At 49.2% G+C, this 24,231-nt stretch overlaps 2 protein-coding genes across 5 annotated transcripts in view; one reads left to right on the top strand and one right to left on the bottom strand.

Moving 5' to 3' along the window:
• Window positions 1-11,941, top strand: part of ZW10 (zw10 kinetochore protein) — a 12,502-nt gene extending 561 nt beyond the window's left edge. The window contains exons 2-16 of the mRNA XM_035345891.1: window positions 30-332; window positions 1,517-1,618; window positions 1,807-1,884; window positions 2,006-2,165; window positions 2,719-2,868; window positions 3,533-3,724; window positions 4,390-4,553; window positions 5,353-5,535; window positions 6,023-6,261; window positions 7,284-7,355; window positions 8,206-8,375; window positions 8,682-8,812; window positions 9,282-9,413; window positions 9,958-10,160; window positions 10,690-11,941. Coding sequence (XP_035201782.1) covers window positions 30-332; window positions 1,517-1,618; window positions 1,807-1,884; window positions 2,006-2,165; window positions 2,719-2,868; window positions 3,533-3,724; window positions 4,390-4,553; window positions 5,353-5,535; window positions 6,023-6,261; window positions 7,284-7,355; window positions 8,206-8,375; window positions 8,682-8,812; window positions 9,282-9,413; window positions 9,958-10,160; window positions 10,690-10,810 — 2,400 coding nt within the window. The 3' untranslated portion in view covers window positions 10,811-11,941. The remainder of the gene's footprint in view (window positions 1-29; window positions 333-1,516; window positions 1,619-1,806; window positions 1,885-2,005; window positions 2,166-2,718; window positions 2,869-3,532; window positions 3,725-4,389; window positions 4,554-5,352; window positions 5,536-6,022; window positions 6,262-7,283; window positions 7,356-8,205; window positions 8,376-8,681; window positions 8,813-9,281; window positions 9,414-9,957; window positions 10,161-10,689) is intronic.
• Window positions 11,942-12,459: 518 nt separating this feature from the next.
• Window positions 12,460-18,440, bottom strand: TMPRSS5 (transmembrane serine protease 5). Of its 4 annotated transcripts, XM_035346213.1 has the most exons (10): window positions 18,315-18,440; window positions 15,869-15,989; window positions 14,768-14,881; window positions 14,554-14,597; window positions 14,323-14,485; window positions 14,047-14,222; window positions 13,598-13,696; window positions 13,214-13,356; window positions 12,966-13,118; window positions 12,460-12,766 (listed from the first exon to the last, which is right to left on the bottom strand). In XM_035346213.1, the coding sequence occupies exons 3-10, from the start codon at window positions 14,878-14,880 to the stop codon at window positions 12,758-12,760; spliced, it is 900 nt and encodes a 299-aa protein (XP_035202104.1). In that variant the 5' UTR covers window position 14,881; window positions 15,869-15,989; window positions 18,315-18,440; the 3' UTR covers window positions 12,460-12,757. The 4 variants fall into 4 exon arrangements, with proteins under 4 accessions (XP_035202104.1, XP_035202105.1, XP_035202106.1 ...); XM_035346214.1 differs by lacking the exon at window positions 13,598-13,696; XM_035346215.1 differs by lacking the exon at window positions 14,323-14,485.
• Window positions 18,441-24,231: the final 5,791 nt, after the last annotated feature.

Here is a 24,231-nt window from a genome sequence, read left to right as displayed (position 1 = left end):
GTCCATGAGGGAGGAATTGGGGGTCCCAGGAGAGGGAATCGGGGGGCCGGGGGGAGGACCTGGGGGCTCCGGGGGGAGGAATTGGAGGTCCCAGGGGAGGTCATGAGGGGCTGGGGGGACAAATTGAGGGTTCTGGGGGGAGGACTTGGGGGTCCTGGGGGTCCCTGACAGCGACGTTGCCCCCTGTGCCCCCGCAGGGAGAGGTGTGCTCCGCCATCACCAGCAAGTACAGCGAGTTCCTGCCCAGCGCGCGGAGCGCCGAGGAGCTGGTGTCGCAGGTGGACGGGCTGTCCGGCAGCATCGAGCTGCTGAGGGCCGGCATCGAGGAGCAGGTGGGAGCTGCTGGGCTTCCCCAGCTGCTGGCAGCTTCCTCCAGTCCCACGGCACATCTGCAGGCTTTCCCCTGCTGTGCGCAGGGGGACAGGTTTGGGGGACACGGGCCTGAAGGCTCTGGATGGCATCAGCCCTAAAAAACGATGGCATGGGCGTACATCCCATCTGGGGTGTGCCTGAGTGTAATTAGGGGGTTGTTGGTCGTAGTTTGCTTGTTGTGCACTTGGAGAAGTGTGTCGCACGTCTCCAGAGGACAGAGAAGGAGCGGCGTGGTTGCATCGCGGTAGGGTGTGATGCAGTGACAGACGGGCTGAGTGTTGGTCCCACGGGGATCTGGGGCAGAGAGGGCAGTGATGGGTACCACCCAGATCATGGTACGTGGCCATGCACGTGCACTCAGCCATTGAGGAGAATGTGAGCAGGCCCTGCAGGCTGGGCCCTCTCCGCTTTTGTGCTGCTTTGGTTGATTCCAACATGACCTGAAGGAGTGCCATGTGGTATTCTTCACAGAAAAGCATGGTGTGTTAATAATGTAATGAAAACCAATCTGATGTAAATAAAAGGTAATAAACAGCAGCAGTTACACACATACACACACAAAATCACGTTAACTAAAAATCATGTTAACTAAACCAGGTTAAAATAAAAAGCTTCAATATCTAGCTTCGGGGTCATACGGTACCAGCACTATGTATGAGGTTCTGGTACCAGCCAAGTCATGTTCACTTTGTTGGAGTTACTTTTAGCTTTGGAGACCCTAAAGCCAAGTGTTTCCCATGATCTGGGGTTCTGAAACATTGCTAATTGAGTTAGCTTTTGTCTCACTTCAGATGATCATGCATTTAAAATGGCTTTGTTAAAAGAATGCTCAATTCTTTTTGATAGCCTTTTGATACTGAGTTTCCTTCCAGTGCCCTGACAAAACCTGTCATGTATTAAAAAAGGAAACCAGTATGGAAGAGTTTCCAAATTAGAAGGATCTTTCTAGCAGGGAGTAAAATGGAAGGCCATAGAAACTGAAGACAAAGTCATTATCAAATGCCAGAACAGATAACGTTAACAGTGAGGTCTTTCTCACCAAAGTGCTCAGTTAACAGAAATACTTTATATCTCATTGTTGTCACTTTTAAGAGGAAATCTATTAATGTTTGGCTGCTGTCTGATGAAAAATTTCTTATTTTAGGTTCAACGAGACCTAAATGTTGCAGTTGCTGAATTTACTGAATTGAAGCAGCAGCTGGAGCGAGACACACTGGTTTTGAGTATTCTGAAAAAGCTACAAGAGGTGAGGAAGGGATGTGGATGTGAGGGTGCATCGTAAAATCATTAAGTGGTGGTTGCTGCTCAGTCTGTGGCTTTATTCTGGGCTTCTCTTTTGCATAACCAACTATAACTTGTGTGTCTACCTTGTTTAAAATTACGTAGCCTAATAGCAGATATGCTGTTACATACAATCCTATTTGGTTGTTGCAGTTTGATACAGCTATTAAAGAGTACAATACTGCATTGCTGGAAAAGAAGTATGTTGTAGCAGCTCAACAACTGGAAAAGGTAATGGCTTTTTAAGCATGTGTCAAAATTCTTGGAAAATACTTTCAATAAATTTCACAAGGTGCTTTTCATTGCCCGGGGCAACAGTTACCCATGTTTTGTGTTTGACCTTTACCACCAGGCACGGAGCAGCCTGAAAATGCTGGAGTCCCGCAAGGGCTTTGAGCTGAAGATCCTGAAGGCGCTAGGCACAGAGCTCACAGTGCAGACACAAAATATGCTCTATCATCTAGGAGAAGAATGGCAGAAATTGGCTGTATGGAAGCTTCCTCCTACAAAAGGTTCTCACAATTCTAGTTCATTGCACTATTTTTGCTTCGCTGTTTGAAATAAGCCTGGTTTCAAGCACCTGCAAGATAGGAAATACAGTAATATTGTTGAATTAAGGTTGGTTTAAGGAGAAATTTCCAAAATTTTTGTTTTGACTGTATGTATTCTCCTACTAGGGTAGTTTTCAGAATACTTTATCTTCTCTGATAGGTTTTTGGCTGCTACTTTTGTTGCAGCTGCTCTAGAATTTGTTTGTTGGTGTCTTCATTAAAACGCAATCTTTTCCTTTGATCGGATTTGACTTGCAATGGGGACAAGCAGGGTGATTGTTACTAAACACCATTCGATTTCACAGCAACTGAAATAAGAATTCTGCAGATTTGTCCTGTACTGAAACACATGCTATTTGGTACTCTCTTCTGATGCTCTTTTATAGGAACTTAGTTTTGTGGAAATGAGGAGAGGTAGCATATTGCTTTAGTTACCAGCTGAGGAATGCAGTAGGCTCTCAGATCTGCTCTATCTCAGACCACATTCTAACCGATGTTTCTTCCTTTTCTCTAGAAAGTAGCAGCCTGGAGTCAGTGATGCATTCCGAATTGCACTTGTGTACGCTGCCATCAAAAGAGGAAGAGATTGCTAGCCAGCCTGTTGCTTCTGTGCTGCAGGCATTTGCTGTCCTAGGAGAACTGCGCACCAAGCTTAAAATTTTTGGTAAGACAGACCCTGGATCCACATAGCTGTTGCAGCCTGACTGGATATGAGTTCAGGCTTGTTTTACGATGGATATTGAGATCCAGTTCACTCCAGTCATACAGTGGGAGATGTCTTTGTTGCTTTGTGTTTCCCACTGAGTGTGAGGTGAATCCTCTGGTTTTTACGATACGAAACTGTCCAGACTTACTTATCTTTTCCTGTCATGTTATTCTAGTATACTGTTTTGATCTGTGGCTTTGTGGTTTCATGGTCTGATTAAAGGGTTTAAAGGGCTTTTCCAGTTAAAGCTTCCTTATCTACAAAGACCAAGACTGTTGGTTTTAGTCACCTTCTGGGCTTTTCCGTTCTCAGGTGTTGGCAAGAAGTAATCAGGAAGCACGGCAGATGCTAGGACAGGATTTCATGCCTCTGGCATTTTAATTGTTCATTTTACATCAAATACGCAGCTCTTTGTTAGGCCTCCGTATGTGTTTTACAGGAGTTAAGTGGTCTGTAGTGAAACCAAACCCAGCATTTTACCTCATGAATGTTCTCTGATACAGCTAGTCTAGACAATGGTTCTTCCTCATCACTTGAAGAATCTCTGCATCCAAAATACTGCCAGTTGGGCCTTACTGGAACTCCTGCTATAGGAAAACATATATTTTTTTTCATATCTTAGGCCAGTTGTTGCTGAAATACATCCTCAAGCCGCTGATTTCATACCCATCTCTTCAGCCATTCACAGAAGAACTGTCAGATGTGGTCATCCTACGTTTTAAGTGTGAGGAGCCTAACTTGGATCATTCCTCTCCTGTGGAGGTTTTTGACAAGATCAAGCTCATTCTGGAAGTTCTCCACAAATACCTGCTGAGTAGGTAGTCCCTCTCTTTGGGATTAGAGTGACTTGCTGGACAGCACCTTGTCCATGTAATGGGAGTGGAAGCTGTCTCGCGTAGCTCCTTGTTAAGCAGTATTGAATTATCTGTAAGATCTAAGCAGCTTTTAATGTTAACTTGCTGTGCTGTGCTCTTGGGTACCTTATCAAACTGGACTTAACAGTGAACAAGTATCTGTGAAACATTTGTAATGTGAAAATGAAGGAGAAAAGTATTTTGGCTCAAAGGGATCAAGGAATTAAATTTTTGGTAAATGATCTCTCTGATTAGACCAGTCACTTCACTGAAGATCTGTGCATGCCTCAGGTCTGATCGGTGAAAGTCACGATGCAGTCCCCCGGTCAGCCGGTCACATGCAGGATGTTCCACGGGCTAAAAACTGGTCTGGGCTTTGCAAGGATTTCATGAAATAAACATGCAGGGAAAGTGGGCTCCGTGTAACCATAAATTCAGTTGTCTTTTGATGGGGACGGAGGTTGTTCCACAGTCACAGCACATGGTTAGGGTATGAAGAACATCTTTATAAAATTATGGAACAGTTGAAAGAAGCTTTTTTTACAGGAAGGACTGAATGAAATAGTGGAGGGTCATGTCCAGGAAGCAGGCATATTAAAATCCGTTTCTGTTCTCTTGAATTCAGATGTGCCAGTCGAACAGTGTGTGGAAGACAAAAAGGAGTGCAGAGTGACACTGGCAGAACTGCTGGGTGATATGATATGGGAAGAGTTATCAGACTGCCTCATTCAGAACTGCCTAGTGAATTCAATCCCAACCAATAGCAGCAAACTAGAGCAGTATATAGAGGTAGGCATCAAATACTTTCAAATTTTTATAGTGGAAATGCCACATGGCCAGCTAAAAAAGAAAGCTGTCTTTTGCTAATCTAGAACTGTGTACTTCTCTCAGGTAAACCATGGCTTGTTTTTCCTGTCCTATTAATGGTGCAGGGTCTCTGATCCAAGGACCTCAGGCCATATTTAAGACGTGGAGTTTCTCTGTTGTGTGACATAAGGCTCTTGTGTGAGCCTCTGTAAGAGGCTGAAGAGGTCTTTTACATGCTGATCTCTGGCTTCCTGTGAATGAACTGCTGTGTTTGAATTTGTTTTTTTATTTTTTTATTTTTTTGTCTAGTGATCACAGGGTTTTCTTGTGTAGGCCACTTTTTAAAAAATATCTTAATAATAGTAGTATCTTTACCGCTAGTGAAGAATGCCAAAAGATCCTTTTCCTGGAGAGGCAGCTGTATGAAACAACAGCGATCATAGGGCAACCCCCCCAGTCTCTTTGCCCTAAGTAGCCCAGTGTAATGCAATGTAATCATCTTACTCCTCTGATTTTTTTTAATTAGGTTGCCAGCAAAATCAGGAAACAAACTTGCAGCTAAAAGACTGTATTATTGTACAATCATGGCCTCCAACTGAGCCAGCTTCTTCCAAAAGATTGCTGTAGAGCTGTTAGATAGTTCCCTCTAAAACTTAGTTTCATCTTTTGCTTCCAACTGGGTGGAGGAATTTATATCCAGCTTTAATATTGCTCTTTGATTTTAGGGGGTTATAACTGGCAATTCACAAGTATCAATGTAGAATGTGTCTGCCTTTCACAGGTGATTAAATCCACAGAGGAATTTGAAAAAGCCCTGAAGAACATGCAGTTTTTGAAAGGAGACACGACCGATTTACTGAAATACGCTCGTAACGTCAATTCCCACTTCGCCAATAAGAAATGTCAAGATGTGATTGTGGCAGCCAGAAACCTGATGACCTCAGAAATACACAATACTGTAAAGGTGCCCGTTGGTGCAATATCTTCTTTTCCTATGTGAAAAAATAGTGTAGCAGGTGAAGAAGGCTTGTCTAGGACAGTTGAGGTGTTTGTTTGTTTGTTTTGTAGAGCACGACTACTTGTGATTCTTTAGTGCTTTTCGCAAACAACAGTTTTGAAGTTGTCTTTAATAGTGCTCAAGTGGATTATTTCACTACCAAGATGTTACTTAACATGTTTGAAGCTTGCTTTTGTAGGCTTTCCTGGCTAGTGTCATCAGTGTAAGAAATTTTAGAGGATCACTTACAGACCTTGCTTCTAGGCATGAAACAGTGTATAGATTGCTTCGTGGTCTGCTGTGTAGTTCATAAGCCATGAGACCTCCAAGGGTCTTAGGGGATTTCTGCAGCTTTGTATTTATCTTGAGTCTTAAATCAATATTTTATAGTCTTGCACAGACTCTTTTCCGTGGGCTCCAAATAACGTTCTACCTTTCTTTTGTTTTCCCTTAGATCACACCTGATTCTTGCGTAGCCCTACCAAAGCTTCCCGATCCTGGGTCAGGAGATCACTTGAAAATGCAAAAAACATCTAAACAACTTCCTAAGGAGATGGTGAATTTGGAGAATGAGACTAAACTGAGCCAGTACACGTTCTCTTTGCCCACATGCCGCATCAGTTCATCGGTGGAGAAACTGATGGAACTGGCTTATCAGACGCTGTTGGAGGCTACAGCCAGCACAGATCAGTGGTAGGAATTATATATCAGCTGCTAACTCCTGGGAGTCAGATATTTATTGCCTTTGGCAACTCTAAGCATCTGTTAATAGAGTGAAAAAAAAACTTAAAAAGGGCTGAAGATACTTAAAAATTAGAATGAATCATTAAAGTTACACTGTGTTTTGGCTGGAGGCTGCTCCCTGGGTTTGTGCAGTAGACTGGTACAGCAGGAACAGCTGCTGAATATGTTCCCTGCAGTACTCTTGTTAAGCAGTCCTTGAAGCTTATGTTCTGAGGGAGCATTCAGGTAGGTTTTGCCCTATTGTAGCTACTGCAGTGGTGAAAACGCGGTGAATCCCTAGGGTGCACAAGGCAGCTCATGGCTTCAGTCTTTTAGTTGGAAGAAACTCTACTGCTGTGTTCATTTTCGTATTTCATCGTGTGTTTCAATTATTTAGAAAGATAAAAAATGTATCTTTTGTTCCATCTAAATGATAAGTTATGGCACCTATTCCGAGGAGAGTTCTTGCTTTCCTTTTTTATGTGCCTGATGAAAGCAAAAAACTCCAGCTCTGCATCTGGCAGGGCTCTTCCAAGAAAACAATTAAACATTCTGAGAACCTACATAGAGTCGGTTTTAAAAACCAGAGACCACAACCCTGAGGAGGGAGAGTTTCCTAGGTACTGAATGCCTTTCACTGTACCGTGGCAGAAAGAGGGCTGGCTACTTATGCATGCCTATTGGGAGAAAGGACACTGTTCCCTTTGTTTGCAGGGTTTCATAATCTCTGTTCTGACATGTGGCCTGAAGTTCATCTCTTCCATGCTGAACTTACAAGGTCATCACAGCTTTTGTGAGAAGCCTTTGTGAATTTTCCAGGATGCTGCTTTTATTGACATTGCTGTAATTGATCTTGACAATTTATCCCTTGTTCAGAAACAAAAACGTGCTTCACCACTAATAAAACCTTTTTTAAGAAAGGCTTGAGAGTCGCTTGGCAGATGAGATATTAATTCTACAGACAACTAACATGAACCTTATTTTCTTTGTAGCTGCATACAGCTCTTCTACTCTGTACGGAATATATTCCAGCTGTTTTATGATGTAGTACCAACATACCACAAGTAAGTGCATGTATGTGCATTACCTAGGGCCTGTTTGGAGACAGAGCAGTGCTATTGGAACAGCCCCGCTTGTTCCCTGTTTGTCCACCACGGCCAAAGATTACTAAGGGCTTCCTCCAGTGGGACAAAGCTGGTGCTCCTAATCCATTATTAAAGTGTACCTGCTGCAAAATATTTGCCTGAGAGTTTCTGAGTTGGCAGTCTTATGACCAAGGAGATAGTTTTTAGTATTTCTTTGATGTGAATGAAATTGGTTCTCTGCCTGATGGCCGTTGTGTACGTGGGAGCCCAGGAAACACAAGCTGAAGTTGCATCTCTAGAACATAACCGAGCTTTGTGAACCGTCTTATCCATCCATTAACTAGAGTAATAGTTACGTAACTAGAACAGAGTCCTCGTCCCCCTTGACAGGGGTTAGCCTTTAAGACTGTTCATGATGCTCTTCCTGTAATGAAGAGCACCAGTGAAGATTTTAAGTACACAGTTGTGTCAAAGAACACTGAGGTATTACTGAAAAGGACTTCTCTCTTTTCCTCACTGTTACGCTGTAATAAAGAATATTCCTATTTGAAAATGGGTTGTTAGAAATGATGCGAGTACAACACACAGTTGCAATGCCAAGGTTCCATTTCACTAACCATAGAACTTCTTTCCTGTATGTAAGCTCTTATGTGGATCTGGCAGGAGTTTCAATACTTCTTTTCCAACTGACGGCTTTATCACGCATTCCTTTCAGTTATTTACATGCAACATCTATGACAGATGGGCTGTTTAGTGTACATATGACAGTTTTCTAACAGGGTCAGGTCTAAATACATACATTTCTTCTTCCTTCTCCTTTGTGTGACAGAGAGAACCTTCAGAAACTCCCCCAGCTAGCAGCTATTCATCACAACAACTGCATGTATATTGCTCACCACTTGCTCACCATGGGACACCAGTTCCGATACCGCCTGACGAACATCCTGTGTGACGGAGCAGCTACTTTTGTAGATCTGGTACCTGGTTTTAGGAGACTCGGTAATTTTACCTTTCAGTATTCTGTGGAGAGAAATTCTGAGATCGATAAGCTTGTACCAGTGTAACGTGAGCTTGTCATCTATAGTTAATTCTGCTACTCAGCTCGTTTTCAAAAGTGCTGTAGCAATCCAAGCTGTGCAAAAGCTTATTAAGTACGTGACTGAGCTTGGTTAAATTGGCCCAAAATAATATGTTTAAATTGGCCCAAAATAATAAGTTTATTATTCAACACTTACAGTCTCTAAATTGCAAAGCAAATTTAATAATTGCTTAATTGCTTCTCCTTGCTTGTTTTTGCTTCTAAAGGAATGGAGTGTTTTCTGGCCCAGATGCGAGTGCAGAAAGGAGAAATCCTGGAGAGGCTGTCAAGTGCCAGGAATTTTTCTAATATGGATGATGAGGAAAATTACTCTGCAGCAAACAAAGCAATAAGGCAGGTAAGCAAGGCAAACAGTTGAATATGCTGTTGTCTATAGATGTTGTCCTGGGAAAGGTACAGCATGTAATATTAGTCCTGAGAACTGCACTGTTTCAGCAGAATGAAATTTTGCAAAAGATGAATTTTCTGGCATGCTTTTTCCCCCCCCCGGGCTGTGTCTCATTTTGTAGAATGCTGAGTTCAGGTCCGCATGCTCCAAGATGACATCGTTTCTTAATCTTGAACTTTTGTTTATAGTGCATATATCTAGGGTATTTCATTTTTCAAGGAAAAGATCCGTGAGCCATAATGCAAACTGAAATTGCGGCATTTTTTTCCAGGAAGGGCTGCTTTATGTGGTAGCAGGAAGAAGTCATAGCCTTCTTCTTTAGAACTTTTCTGTCCATGTGCACTCACCTTATCACTTTGTGCTTCTCTTAATGTTCTTTTTGATAACACGTAGATAACGTATAGCTGTTGTCTTCCAGGTATTGCATCAGCTGAAAAGACTGGGGAAAGTTTGGCAGGATGTCCTTCCAGTGAACGTATACTGCAAGGCGATGGGGACCTTACTGAACACAGCGCTGTCAGAGATTGTCACTAGGATTGCTGCCCTAGAGGTAACTGCATGAGGTGGACATGCCAGGTGTAGGGGTGGTGCTAACAGCTCGCATGTGTGACCTCTAGAAATTCTTTCCAAACTGAGGTTTCAGGGGAGCTAGCTGTAGTCTACATCTTGAAGAGCCCCCCCACTGTGAACTGGGTGGCCTCTTTTCCTTTAATAGCTAGGACAGTTGCTTATGCCATGCCTGCCAAAAAGCTTTGCTTTCATCATTGTGCTGGCGTTACCTGAGCGCTTTCCTTATAAACTGCTCCAGACCTTCCTCATAACCCCTCTGCCTCACAGTGAAATCCTTGTTAGTGCACCAAGACGTGCAGTTCAGAAGCAGAACCCTTGTTCTGAGGCAATTGCAGAGAACTTGATGAAATAACTACCTGTGAAATAAGTTATATTAGCTTGAGACTGTTAAACGCAATCCAAACCACTGCTTTTCATCTTCACACATACAGCCCCCTTGAAAAAAAATAAATCTTTTCATTTACTGCTTGGCACTCCAAAGACACATCTAACTGCTCTTTTTGTTAACATTTGTTCAATTCTAGGATATCTCTGCAGAAGACGCAGACAGGTTGTACTCCCTCTGTAGGATCATGGTAGAGGAAGGACCCCAAGTTTTCACCCCGCTACCTGAGGAGGACAAAAATAAGAAGTATCAAGAGGAAGTTCCAGTCTATGTGCAGAAATGGATGACATTCAAAGAGCTGATGATCATCTTGCAAGCTAACCTCCAAGAAATAGTAGATCAGTGAGTGCCTTTCTTTTCAGTTAGTTCTTCATCCCCAGTGCACGGAGCTGGGAAGTGGTCTGACACCAGCAGGGCACTGCATGCAGGAGAGCCTTTTCAGATGAAATCACTTGCAATAAGGACCAGTTAGCTTCTCCTGGTGCCATTTTTTGGCTGTGTGTTTATAGTCCATTTCACTGGTTGTATACTCAGGATATATATATCCTGACTGACAAGGAGACGTACTGTCCTCTAAACTGCAAAGTTTGTAGTAAGTGCAAGAATCACCTTAAAACCTGTTGCTTTTTATGCCTAATTAAATAATTCTGCACTTCAGTTGAACGTAGCTAATAGGCTGCTAACTAGATTTGTTTTGCTTCCATATTTACTACTGTAGCAAGCATATAAATGCTTTATGCTTTTAATTTTACTTTAACCATTCATCACAGGAGTGGGAGAACTGCAGTGGTTTGCTGTGAATGCGCTAAGGCTTGTTTTAATGTGAAGTTCCCATGCAGTTTTGTTAAATCGAGATCTTTCTTTCTTGTAGATGGGCAGATGGGAAGGGGCCTCTTGCAGCAGAATTCTCCCCAGCTGAAGTGAAGAGTCTGATACGAGCGTTGTTCCAGAACACGGAAAGAAGAGCAGCAGCGCTGGCCAAAATCAAGTAACTGTTTGCTCCTATATGTTGTATCTTCTGATAAAGCAAGAATGAACTGAGAATCTTAGTTATTTTTTGGATTTGATCCTTCTTGTACTGGACTACAAAAAGCTTGGCATTAGGTGTGTGCTTCCTGGAGGCTTGACTAAGGGAGGAGAAAAAATTCCTAGCTCGCTGTCAGCAGGGCAAAGAGGATGGCTCTGTGAGTCTAAGAACAGGAAATCAGAGGTGGGTAACACATGGGCGCTAACTGCAGCTGCTTCATCTGCTACACACAGGGAGTTTGGGCTTGAAAATTCAACTTCTTGCCCTGCTCCCTGGAGGTGTCATGCCTGGATTGTAGTTGTGCTTTATCAGCTGGTGGGTATACAGTCGGGGTGAAGAAGAGATGCTTTTTGGGATGTTTGCTAGATTCCATCTTCCTGTAAGCCCAGCATAGGCCAATAAATCCAGTTCTTTTTCCAAACTCTTTGTGAGCCTGAGCACTGCTGGCACGTGGGCCTCTCATGCAAGGTGCTGTACAATGTCATCTCAAGCTTGCTTGCTTAAGGGTCTCGTAGAGGGATTGTTATTTCTCACTTGTGAGTCTTACCTATGCACTTCTACATCAGGGGACGTGTACCCCCTTTGTGTCTTACCTCTTCTGTCTCTGCTAAGTACATATGAAACCCACACGTGGTGGTAGCTTTTGGTGTCCTTCTAACAATGCTGAAGTGCCAAATTTTGCTCTTACCCACCCGTTTTGTTCAGGTTTCCCTAAAGAACAGGCCTCAAAAAGAGTGAAAATTTTATGGGGGGGGGAGGGGGGAGGAAACCCTGTTCCAAGTGAAATGTTTACTGAGTCAGAGTGTTTTGCACAAGTGGCAAAATTCCTCATGGCTTTATTTCTCGTGGGAACTATCTTAAAACTGAATTACAAGTTTTCAAGCTGACTTTGCCAGCTGTGGAAGCCAGTTCAGGTCCTTCCTTTACCTTTTGATTTGTGTATGAATTAAGTAGATCTGGCATCTATTGTCTTTTTGATAGTAACTTTACTGTACTTTAAGAATGATATAAGTGCTAGTAAATACAAGAAGGGAATTAAAGGGAATTAAGTGTGCACTTAATGCATTAAGTTACAAAAGGCTATTTGAGACTTCAAGAAACATACTTTTATTTTAGCTGGAAACCTCATCCATAGCATGTGTTGAAGTGTAGCCCAGAGGCCAAGATGTGTCCCTTGCTGCACAGAGAATATTCCTGCTATGTAATGGTTTGTAAGCATGTCATGACCTGCTTACAGAAGTTTTGATCATAGAGCTACACATTTTAATGTCACCTGTCATTTTATCCTTTTCATTTGGATTTCTGTCTGACTTCTTTGCAATCCTGAGCATTTTAGGGGATACCAAAATTACAGCTGGCTTCTACGTTGCACCCAAATCACTGCAGAACCTCAGAACCCTGTTCTGGGTGCTGGGTCAGCCAAGCACAGCCAGCCCCAAGCGCAGCCAGGGCTGGGGGCAAGGAGACTCCTTGTTTCTGGCCATAAGTGGTATAAGCATGGGGAGGGGACAGGTGCAGTCAACTTCCCATTTACACCAAGTCCAGCCTGTGAGAATGGAAAAATGAAGGCAGGCAGTGATCCAAACTCTGACTGTCACTCTAGCTTTTCCTTATTTTTTCCCTTTCGCTACTTCAAGTAATTCATTTGAGGGTTGCGAATGTTCCCATGACACTTGCATCTCTTGGGAGCCCTTGCCCTTTTATAAATAGGAAACCAAAAACTTGCTATTTTGAAAAACACCACTTCTCTCATGTGGATTGTTCACAGAAATGTAATATGCTATTTTCTTTAATAAACTATTTATACTGGCCCTGTTTTCTTGTGTTGTCTGTGGGGTTACAGTAACAGTATAAAGCAGGACCTTCGGAACGGGCAAGATGTTGCTCTGTGATGTCTCTCCCTGCTTTGCTTCTAGTAGATCTAATAATAAGAAAAATAAAAATGAAAAATAAAAGAATAGGTACTATGCTGGGGGTGGGAGGTTAGCCCTGAGATCATGCATCAAGGTGAGCGTGAGGTAGTAACAGGCAAGAACAGGATGCTAGCACCTGGATTTTTCTATGCTGCCTGCCTGCCAGGATGTCAGGCTGAACACGCACCTTTGTGAGCCCCAGCTTACCTCTGTGGTGCGATAAATCCACGGCAGAAGCTGAGCCACGTTGGTGTAAACCCCGGGGTGGTTGGGCTCGGCACAGCCCTGGCCCCAGCTCACAACGCCTACCAAGCGCCACGTGAGATCATCCTGGCAAACCAGGGGGCCCCCGCTGTCCCCCTGCAAGAGAGCAAGGACTGGAGCATGACGGGGACCTAACACTGCTCGTTTCATTCCGGCTGCACACACCCCAGCTGCACTGGTCCTCCCGTTACCTGGCACGCATCTATTTTCCCCTGCGGGTAGCCGGCACACAGCATCCTGGCCGTGAGCTCTCCTTCGTACATGCACGAGCTGTTGCACCTCCTGGTACTAATTAGGGGAACAAGCGCTTCCTTCAGAGTCTCTGTTAGCTGTGCTGAGGAGGGAAGAAGCCAAGAGGGAAAAAAAGAGCTTCAGGTAGCAGGAAGGGCACTGTAGCTGAAGGGTCAGGAGGAAGATGGGGTCTTATGGGATTAGTGGGGCTGCTGAAGGGGGGTGCAGGCTGCCAGAGGGGAGCAGTGCAGGACCAGGCACAGCATGGAAAGGGCTGGACCTCAGTGGGGAGCAGGGAAAGCTGCAGATCGGCACAGAGGGGCAGGGACAAGCCAGGCGCTTACCTTGGTCTGGTCTGGTGTAGCCCCAGCCTGAGACCCAGCAGGGGGTGCCCTGGAAGAGGTCCCGGTGCGAGGGTGGCAGACACACAGCACGGATGGCATCTGCTGGGAAGGCGACGAGGTGAGTCCCGGGACAGCATGGGGCCGTGCAGAGCAGGCACAGCCAGGGCTGTGGAGCTGCCAGCCTGCAGAACTCAGCCTGCAGAGCTGCTCAGCCCCACAGATGGAGGTGAAACACAAGGCCCCTGGAGACATCCGCTCCCACAGCCACCTTCCCCAGAACATCTGGGAGCAGGGCACTGCTGTGCATGCTGCCTCCAGGTGCCTGGAGAGGCTGGGGACCCTCTTAAGCAGCTTCTCCCAAAGGGCAGGGTCAGAGCAGGCCGCTTTCCATCTCTTCAGTGCAGGTCCAGACAAACTTCAGGTGGGGGAAGGCCACAGCAGCATCTTACCAGAGAAATTCAGGGGGACACGGAGCTTCATCAGAGCAATGTCATAGTCGAGGCTGCTGCCGTTATAGAGCGGGTGGTAAATAACCTTCTCCACCGGTACCCCAGCCTCCTGCTCGATCGAGCCACGAGCCACACCAGTGCCCACCAGCCAGCCGGAGGCGTGCAGCCGCCTGTAACTGAGCACCACAGGTCACTGAGCACCACAGCACCCAGCCCTCACCCCAGGGTGCCCCGCACGAGGCTGAGGATGAGGGCAGGCACCCAGTGCCCTGCTACCTGTGCACGCAGTGAGCCGCCGTCACTATCCAGCTGGGTGCCAGCACGGAGCCTCCGCAGCGGTGCCGGGAGCCCTGGCGCACGCTCACCTGCCAGGGCCAGCGCCCGGGGGCCGCATCCGTGCCCCCGACCACCCGCAGGGCCCCGGGGCGCAGCCCACACTCTGCAAGGCAGCCGTGAGGGACAGGACGGGGGCTGGCGGAGGGGCAGGGGGGAGAGGGAGGCACCGACCTGAGCACTTCAGAGCCACGATCCGTCCCGACTCGCAGCTGCTCCTGCACGGGGTGAACCTCAGGTCAGAAAGCTGCGGAGTGCTCAGGGAGCTGCACCGGTCCCCCGCAGGGCTGCTTGCTGGGGAAAGCCAGCAGTTTTCTGCCCATCTTAGGCCTGAAAAGGTATTTTTGTCCCTCCAGCAAAGCCTGCCGTAGCCCGGGCCTGCCCATACCTGACCTGCCACATGTCTTCCAGGCTGCCTTGCTGGCTGGGTCTGACCTGGACGAACTCCTGAGCGTCCTTCACCCTGATGTCCGTCAGGTTCACTCCCTTCTGGTGGGTCATCCTGCAGGAGCAACCACAACCATCCCAGCAACCTTCCCAGGACCGGTTCCTGCCCCGGCACCCATGGTGCCACCGCCCTCCCTGTCGCATGGCCAGGAAGGTGCCTGGGTGGCTGCAGCCACCTCCCGCGGCTCCTCTTGGCCGCCCCAGCCCCGCTCAACACCCCGAGCCCACCTGAGCGCCCCGAGGTGCCGGCAGAGCTGGGTGCCCAGCCTGAGCCGCCAGCGCTCGTGGCAGGCCAGCAGCCACCCGGGACGGCCTCGCACCCGTGCTTCCAGCAGCGAGCTGTCCGGGTTGATTCTGAAAGACACTGAAGCCAATAGAGCAGGACTTAAAAACCAAGTGAAACAATTGCAGGTCCAGCAGGACAGGTTTGTTATAGAAGAGCATCTTTTCTGCTCTTGCTGGGCTTGCCAGGGGTGGGGGTGGAGGATGAAAACCTCTGCCAGGAGCCCCGCGGACCACAGGCTCGTCCTCTTCACCCTCACCACACTCCGGGATCGCACCCAGCTCCTGCGGCAGGGCAAAGCCCTGGTCCAGCTGTGGCATCTTGAGGTGCTTCGCTTCAGGAGGGAGAGAGGACGGCAGAGGTGAGACCACAGGGCCAGGCAGCCCCTGGCAGGGCCGCTGGGCACCCACAGCCAGCACCATCCCACCACAGGCACTGACCCAGCAGCCAAGCCCCCACCGCCAGCCCCGCCAGCAGCACCGTGACCCCCAGCAGCAGCAGCAGCCTCCGGATGGTGCAGAAACTTCTGAGAGATGTGTCAGCAGAGTCTTTAAGAAAGAAAGGAGAGGATGAACGTGGTCTCATGCATCCCTCATGACACCACCAAGCTCCTGGTGAGGTCCTCAGGTCACTGGGGCGCTGTTTCTGGGGCCCTCCCAACGCTGTGCCCCCAGTGCCACAACGAGCCAAGGCCATGGATTCTGCAGAAGGTCAAGATCTGGGCCCCCCGCTTGCTCCCCAAGCCCGTAATTTGCTCACCATGTCCCGGGGATGCCCCTGTCCTTGCTTCCCTCAGCTGTGCCGTCAGGCTCTCATGGCTCTGTGCGGTGTCCCCAATGCCGGGCAGGTTTTGGGGACAGTTTTCAGCCTCAGCTGGCCCCTAGGGACAGAAGCAGGGTGCGGGTCAGTGGCAGACCAGACTCCTGGAAGGAAACAGCTTCATTTGAGGCAGGGGGAGCAAGAGGAAGTGCCGCTCACCATGCCGGAGAGCAGAGCGTCTCTGCCAAGCTGCTCGGGTTTCCCTCGGCACAATCCCAGCTCCGAGGGCCCCTTGTCCCTGGCTCCCCACCGCCTCCCTCCCCAGCTCTGTCTGAGCAACCCCAGCAGCTGCTGGGCTGCCCCAGCCCCACCTTCCACCCCTCCTCTCCCCGCCTCGCTTTGCTCACCTGCGCACGAGAGGCACTGAAGAGCAGCAGCAGGCTCTGGGCATGGGAAGGGGGCTGCAGGTAGTGGGCACCGAGGCAGGAGCAGACCATGGGCTGAGCCCCCACTAAGAGCTACTTTTATTAGAGGAGATCTAAGGCAGCAAATTGTTTTAAGCTGGGAAAAAAATAGAAAAGACAGCCTGCAGGTGTTCCATATCAGCCCCACATCTCATGCCAGGTGCCTGCTGCCAGGTGCAGCTTTGCTGCCATGCTGGGGGGGGCTGTAGCCCCCCTTGCCCCCCCCCCGTACCCAACAGGGCTGCAGTGAGACCTGCAGGGAAGCAGCCCCAGCTCCCCAGGCACCGGGTTCTCCAGCTGGACTATCTGAGAGCAGCAAAGGTTGGCCTGCAGCTCCCCATTCTCTGCCTAATTTCTTGCTGTTGACAGACACCGGCTGCGCCCTGCAAGAAGGGGACATGGGGCCACCTGATCAGCAGTGCCAGCCCCTGCTGAAGGGCTCGTCCTGTTCCCAGTGCCCCAAAATCCCTCATGGAAATCAGCCCTGGGCATTGAGCTGTGTGCTCAGCCCAGCGGCAGCTCCTGGGGTCCTGCAAAGAGCCCCAGTACCCCATGCCCTGCATGGCCTCGTCCCTCCAGCCGTGATGCTCCTCCAGCTGGCTGCACGCCCAGAAATTAGAGTACGTCCATCTCCAATTAAGTGATTTAAACCCTACCTTCCCCTCCAGGAGAGGGGAGATGGAGAACCAGTTTCAGCCAGCCTGAAAAGCAAAAGGCAGCCGAGGCAGACTGGGACAGCTGTGTCACGAGAACAGACAGACAAAAGCCCCTTCTTGTTTACACACTTCTCCAGCACAGAAGACACAGCTGATGGCTTGTTGCTCAAAAGATCGATGAATTTTTAATGCCATTTACTCGAGGAAACTCCCATGAATATCCCATGAGAGCCCCGGCTCGCAGGCTGGGGCTGCAGCTCGGTGGGGGAACCGGGGGGCCCCTTCCAGCTGGGAACAGAAAGCCGAAGGGCAGAGCTCAGGACCACGCAGGCCCCCCCCAAAATCAACCCTGCCTTTTTCCTGGGTGCTGCTGGGCTGTACCTGGTGGCTCTGGAGCATCTCCTCGCTGCACCGAGGACTGTAGATGGTGCTGGAGGACTGGGGAGCCCACTGGGAACGCTGAGGCAGCCGCCCAGGAGCGCAGGAGGTGCCGAGCCCCCTGCGCTGGGGGTGCTCGGGTCGGGGACTCACCGAGGCGCTGCAGGAGCAGCTCCATCACCTCCCCTCCAGGCACCCCATTCCCAGCCCAGCACCGGCCCTTGCAGGAGCTGGATGAGGATCTGGCCCGTGAGCGGCCGGCTGACCCGAAGGGCAAACACCTTCCCCACGCACACCAAAAGGGAAGAAGCTCAAGGAAGAGGGTGAGAACCAGCTCCAAAGCCATGCCTCGGGAGCAGGTATGAAAGCCGAGGCACGTCTCAGCCCGTGCTGCCTCGCTGCTCTGAGTCACTCGACTTTTCCGCCCTTAAAACTCATTAAAAGAAGATCAATATTTCTATCAATTCTGCCTACCTGCAATAAGAAAGTAGTGACTAAAACGAGAGAGCTTTCAAAATTAAACACCAGCACATGCGTGTGAAGGTAGGAAGGAGAAGGGTGTTACAGCTTTATCTCCTGATTCCCACCGTCCTGCTCTGGCTCTTCAGAGACCTAAAATAAATAAATAATAAAAAAGCAGCCCCCACCTGTGGGTGCTTGGTGTTGCTTTGCGGGAAGCTGGCAAAATCCTGGGGTTGCCTCCACCCCGGCCAGGGCTGGGTCCTGAGCTCCCCAGGGCTCTCTGGGGAGAGCAAACAAGGCGATGTGGCCACCAGCTCAGGACATCACCTTGCCCGAGCCTGGTGTTGGATCGTTTCCTTCCTTACCTCATTCCTTCCCTTTCTCCCTCAAGTCCCCTCTCTAATAAAAGTGCTTCTCAGTGAGATAAGGCAGCTGCTGTAAGCCCATAATGAGAGAAATGGCCAAAAGCACCAGCCTAAAACCTACCTAATCCTGGTAGCAGCCTGCCAAATCTCATCACGGATAATGAATCCTGGATGTTCTGATTGTGGCTTCCCAGCAGTGATGCTGTGGTCAAAAAAGCAAATAAAATTGAAAATCAACAGTGCCCCCCCAGCATCCTTCCTCCCCCCACGTATTTCCGAAAACCCTTTTCACCTCCTTTTCCCCCTCCCCACCCATTACCATCCTTAGGGGGGTTTATCAGCAGGATCACTGGGCACCGGAGGGTGGGGGCAGCATCTTGGCGGGGGCAGCTTTGTGCACAGGGCTCCTGGCTGAGCTCTCCATGCTCTGCCACCAGCTTCAGCAAGGGAACTGGTGTGTGATGGGACTGGGTGCTGGGTGCCAGCCCTGTGCCCTTGGACTCGAGCATCATCACCCGAGCTGGGCGCACGGGGTGCAGCTCAGCCCTGATCCCTGCGGACATGCGGTGAAGACCCAGAATACTTCATCTGTCTGCAGGTCTCCAGAAGGAGGGTAAAGCGGCCGGCCCTAGACAGGCTGTTACAGTGGCAGAGTTTAATCTCAGACTTGCAAAACGCCGCACTCGTGTCACCGTAAGAAATAAAACCTGCCAGAGCAGATCTGACTAAATCATACATCTCGCCCTGTGTCTCGTCTCCAGGAGAGGCCAATATCCCGAACCTCATAACGGGAAATTATTCAGTAAGACTCTTTTTAACCCCAGGCAGTGGGGTGTAGTGACACGAAGGAAGATAGTTTATATCTTGTGTGCCTTTACCCTGTCTAATGGAAGCACACATCTCTCCATATTTCATATAAATGTCCAGTTCCATTTGGACATTTCCTCAGAATAAAAAGTTGTTCCTCTAAACTTGACAAGTTGTCACTGTATTGTTCATTGCAATGATTCATTCCACATCCTCCTTGTCAGAGTGCTCATCCTGAAAGACAGCGAATGAAGTCCTATGTAAAATAATTTGTTAAGGCTGATACCAGCAGGGAAAGGCTGGTGCACAGGAAGAGAGAGCACGATGCCTCGCAGAGCTGCTGGTCCCTGCCCTGCACCACCCTGCCCTCCGGCCCTGGCTCTGAAACCTGGCTTTGGAGGCTGAAGGAGAGGAAGGGGCATCACAGCCTCTCCAGACACCAGCTTTCAGGCTGTGCAGTGTGCTCGGTCTCACCCCTGGAAGCTGGAGACGAGATATTTTCCCACCCCAGGGAATGTGGTTGGGCCCTGGATCCTCACCCATCACCCAATAAATGCTGAATTTACAGATGTCAGGGAGAAAATGGTTTCATTAGCCGTATCATGTTCTGGTGCAAACACGCCCCGAGGGATTTCTTCTCAGAGAAGAATCAAAGTAGATTAATTGTTAAGGAGCAATTAATATGATGTTCATTCTTCTCCATCTCCAGCCACTTTGTCTGGTCGCTTTGCAGTCCGACCCTGCCCTCACACAGTGCTGGGGACCCACGGAGATCCAGCAGGGGACAAAATGGATTTAAGAGCAGGGTGAAATATGTTGGGCAGGATCAGCAGCAGGGCCTGGCATTTGTGGCTGGCGACACCGCCATGGAGTGACACCAACCAGCCTGAGGTGCACCGGGGAAAAACGCAGATAAATCTCACATCGTGCCCTGCCGAGGTTTGCAGAAGAAGAAACCCAGACATGTGGTAGTTCCCTACAGAGCAGCTATCTAAGAGAAATCAAGAACACTATGGCAGGACTGGAGTTCAGCTAATAAACCCTTTCGTCAGATGGCACGAAGCGCCACGAGGGAGCAGGACAGCAGAGTGCAGTTGGACACATGCTGTTATTCCATCAGAGGACAGCTAAACAGTCAGATGTACTTATCTGGATCTTAAAAGCATCCTTGAACATACAGCCTGCAGGTACTAGGAGTGCGTTTACATCATTATTTTATTTTTTCATTTCCCTGTGCATGCTGTAATGCAGGCACTCGGGATGCTGCAGGACCATGGGCACCTGCCTGCGCGGTGTGCCTTTCACCGTGATGTTAGCTGAAAACAGCCTTCCCTCTAAGTACTTTTCGGTTATTGGCACTGACAGGAGGCAAGGCTTACAATAGATTGCCTCTTGGGCTGCAGAAATGTCTGGCTCGGGGACAGAAATACAGACACAGGAGTGGAAACAATGTTCCTGAAGCACCTTGCTCATGTCCTCATCAACCCAGGATCATCTTCCAGACGTCCTTGACTGAAAAGCACCTTCTGCACGTCCATGTGCAGCCCTGCCTCATCTCTGCTCATCAACATATCCTCTTAATGCCTTTATCAAATAACGTCTTAAAGTTGTTGGATTGAGTCCCGAGACTCCTGTTAGCAAGCTGCTGCCGAGCCTGAGAGTTCTGCAGGTCCGGAACGTCCTGGATTTCATCTCACAGGCGCTTCATACTGGAGTGCACTTGCAGCACAGCTTTTTTCCTTTAAGGAGTTTTTCCTCCCTCTTTTCATTTTGTTCTCCTTCTCAGTGCATTTATAGCCTGCAATCATTTTCCTCTCAGCCTTCATTTCAGCCAGCCAAACAAGCTACTCCAGGCTTCGGGGAGCCCGTTCCCCCCTCCTGTTCCAGGCTGAATTCACCATCTTCGGTATGAATGACCCATTATGCCAATGAGGTTTCAAGTCTATTAACATCTTCTCGTTCTCCTGGGACCACCTTCCTTGATGCAACTTCTCACAGCGCACTGCGCTTCTGTTCTTACCCGCGGAGAGCCCCTCACTTACTGCAAGCATTACCATTACTCACTAAATACACGAGCTTTTCTTTTCTCCAGCCGAAATCATCTCCCGGATTTGATCAGGAATTGTAAATAGCTTAATTTCCTTCTGAAGCTCAATTGCTCGGGGAAGGTAGGGAGCGTTTATTACTCATGTAAAACGTCTGTCCTGGCTCTGCTTTCCCTGCTGTTGCTCCAGTGCTGGAAGAGATGCCCTTCAGCAACTCTGAGGGCAGTAATCTGATAAATTATATCCCTGGTCTCTGACACCGTATGTTAAATCTGCTTTGAAAGCCCTCCTTTTGGGTCAGATTTGTTCAGTGCAATTACACAACTACTAATTGCATTTCATCCGAGTCCAGCCCTCTCCAGCACATTGATTTTCCACCCTGGTTCGTCGGTGTGAATTCCAGCCCATTTCTTCCCACAGCGTGTCCACCCTGAGCAGAAAGGGCTGAAATCTGAGCAGCAGCAAAGAAAAATCCTTCAGCAGCAGCAGCTGCAAGCCTCCATCTCCAGCTTCTTCCCAGTCATTGCTCGACTCTTTACTTGTGAGGCATCCACCTTCAGTTTCCCCCTTCAGTGGTCAGAGGTGGATGGAAACTCCTGGCACAAGAGGCAGCTCTGGGCAGCTCGGTGTCCAGCCGAAGGGGAGTTTCGGAGGTCTGAACAGGAGCCCCCACACCTCCACGTGCACTGGGGGGTCTGCAGGTTGCTCCATTGCTTGAGCAGTGCCCAAGCTTTGAGGCCAATAATCCTTGCTGAGCCACGCACAAAAACCAAAGCGTGCGATTTCAAAGCCTGCTTAGCATCCAGCAACCTCCCCAAGAGCTGTATTTAAATGCCTAAAGCAGCAAAACAGAAGAATTAAATCAAAATGCAGTTTGAATAATGAACAAAAGGAAGAAACAAGCTTGCTCTGGGCTTGGGGGCCTTGAAACCAGGGAAATATGGGAAGAGAGCAGGGGAGGGTGTGTGGCCCCGCAGTGCGGGATGCCCGTGGGGCAGAGGGCTGTTGGCACACTGAGACCACCGACAACTGCCCAGCAGCAGAGGCAGATGCTGCATGTATGTTTTCTTCTGTGTTTGTTCAGTGCAGTTTTGCTAAAGGCTTTTTTTAAAAGCAGGGAGCTGCGGGAGCAGGAGGAGCACCAAGAGCACCCCATGAATTGGAGCTGCTGGAAGCGAAGGAGGGCCAGGTGAAGGAGATGCCTGCAGTGAGCACTGCCTGCAGACGCTGCTCGTTCCCGCAGCCCCAGGGTGCTGGGGGACCTGGCTCAGGGCGAGCAGCCCTGCTCGCACCACCACTTGCATGCTTTTGAAAGCAGGCAGCTATTTCCCCGTCTCCACAGCCTACATGCTTCCCCGCAGGGATCTCTGCAGCCTGAGCAAGCTCAGCAGCAAGGACAGCATCCGCCTGACCCGCGGAGCCCCCAGCCTTCTGGCAGTCCTTCCACCCCATTAGCTGCTCCTCTCCCCTGGGAGCACAGCGGAGCAAGGGGCAGCGAGATCTCCATCAGCTGTCGGAGGCCGCCGTCGCAGCAGATGCTTTCCCCGACCCCCTGGCCCTGCCCTCGCCTTCTCTTCCTCTGCAGCATCTGCAAGGGCAGCGGGTGCTTGCAGCAGCACCCCGGGGACACAGCTTTAACCGCAGCCACCCAGGCTGCTCCGCGCTCTCCGCCCTGCAGTCCGTGCCAAAGGAGCAGAATTTGCCCGTTCTGGCTCATTCTGAAGGCCCGAGAAGAGTGGATTTGCAGATCCCTGCCTGCGTGCTTCCCTGGGGATCCATCTTTGGCAGGGCTTTGTGTCCGTGAGGTCTAAAATCTCCTCGCCATCAATGTCCTGCCAGAAAGTAATCCACCTGCAAAGATGGATAGCTCTTTCAGTTCTCGTTAGAGCCTGCTAAAAACGCAATAAAATTAACTCCGGGCACTCCAGGGGAGCTTCCACGTTCTGGTTAACCTGACAGAGGTCCTGCAAACCCCTCAGTGTGGCCGCTCCTCACTCAGCACCATCAGGGTGTCTCCAGCAGCAGCAAACACTCCTCCTGGCTATCCAGGTAAGAGGGCACTAAAGCTGGCTTCATCCTGGGGGAAAAAAAGGACATTTTGATGCTTCCTCCTGCCAGCAGCATCCCTCCTCAGTGCTCGTGTCCAGGCGGTGCACATGGGGTGAGGTTCCTGCCCTCCACAGGGACAAAGCCACGGCCAACATCTGCCTCCAAGCTCACACTAGTACTAGTTTTTAATCCACGTTATGGATCCTAATTAGCTAATTATACAGCTTAATTAGAATGTAATTACAGCCCCTACTTATGTAAATAAACATACCGGCTGTAATTACTGAATTATGAAGAGCGGTTACAAAGTGTGGACTCGGTGAAAGAGAAAGCCCCTTCGGAGAGCTTCTGTCCTGGTCCCAGCCCCTCGGCGCCCGCCTGCTCCTGGCTCCAGGATAACGCCCCTCAGCCCTGCAGTCACAGCCACACCAGGGCTCATCCTTCTGTGGGACACGGGGATTTTTCTTTCATCACACAGTTAAGAAGGAAAAGGGAAACAGCACCACGCAGCTTTGTTTAATGTAGTTTTAAGGCCCTTAGCTCCTGTCTTTTGGTCTCCTCTATTGAAAGGCTGGTGTCATTTTATAATCTGCCTTTTCCATCACCACAGGCGCCGGGTGCCGGTGAGAGCTGGGCACATGCAGCAATCCCCTTTCATCTCCTACGCTTACCAGAAGTGTTGATGTATAACACGGGGAGCAGTGAGTGGTTCCCTGCAAAGCACCCAGGAAACGGGCACAGACGGGGCCTTCCCAAATGAAAACCAACCCAGCTGGAGTAGGAAGAAGAGCTGAACTCTGTCAGATGGAAACTGTTCACACAAAAAACTGGTCTGGAGTTGAAATAAGTATGAGTGGATGTGACCAGCTGCCCACCTCCCACGTAGGCATTCCCTGCGTCTGTCTTTACACCCTTTACATCTGCGCTGAAATGGAGCTCGTGCTACTAAGCAATGCATCTAGGTGAGACAGGAATGGTCAAGATGATGGTGGTAAATACCAGCAACACACCACAGCCCCAGTGAGCAGCTCCCCTGCTAACAAACTCCTCCTTCACCGCCCGGAGAGTCCCAGGGGAAAAAAAAAACCTCCCAGCCCCGTTTGCTTCATCACCACCCAGCCACTCGTCATCTTCAAC

Source organism: Oxyura jamaicensis, chromosome 24, assembly GCF_011077185.1.
Source record: "Oxyura jamaicensis isolate SHBP4307 breed ruddy duck chromosome 24, BPBGC_Ojam_1.0, whole genome shotgun sequence".
NCBI lineage: Eukaryota > Metazoa > Chordata > Aves > Anseriformes > Anatidae > Oxyura > Oxyura jamaicensis.
This window is presented reverse-complemented; position numbering and strand designations above follow the sequence as displayed.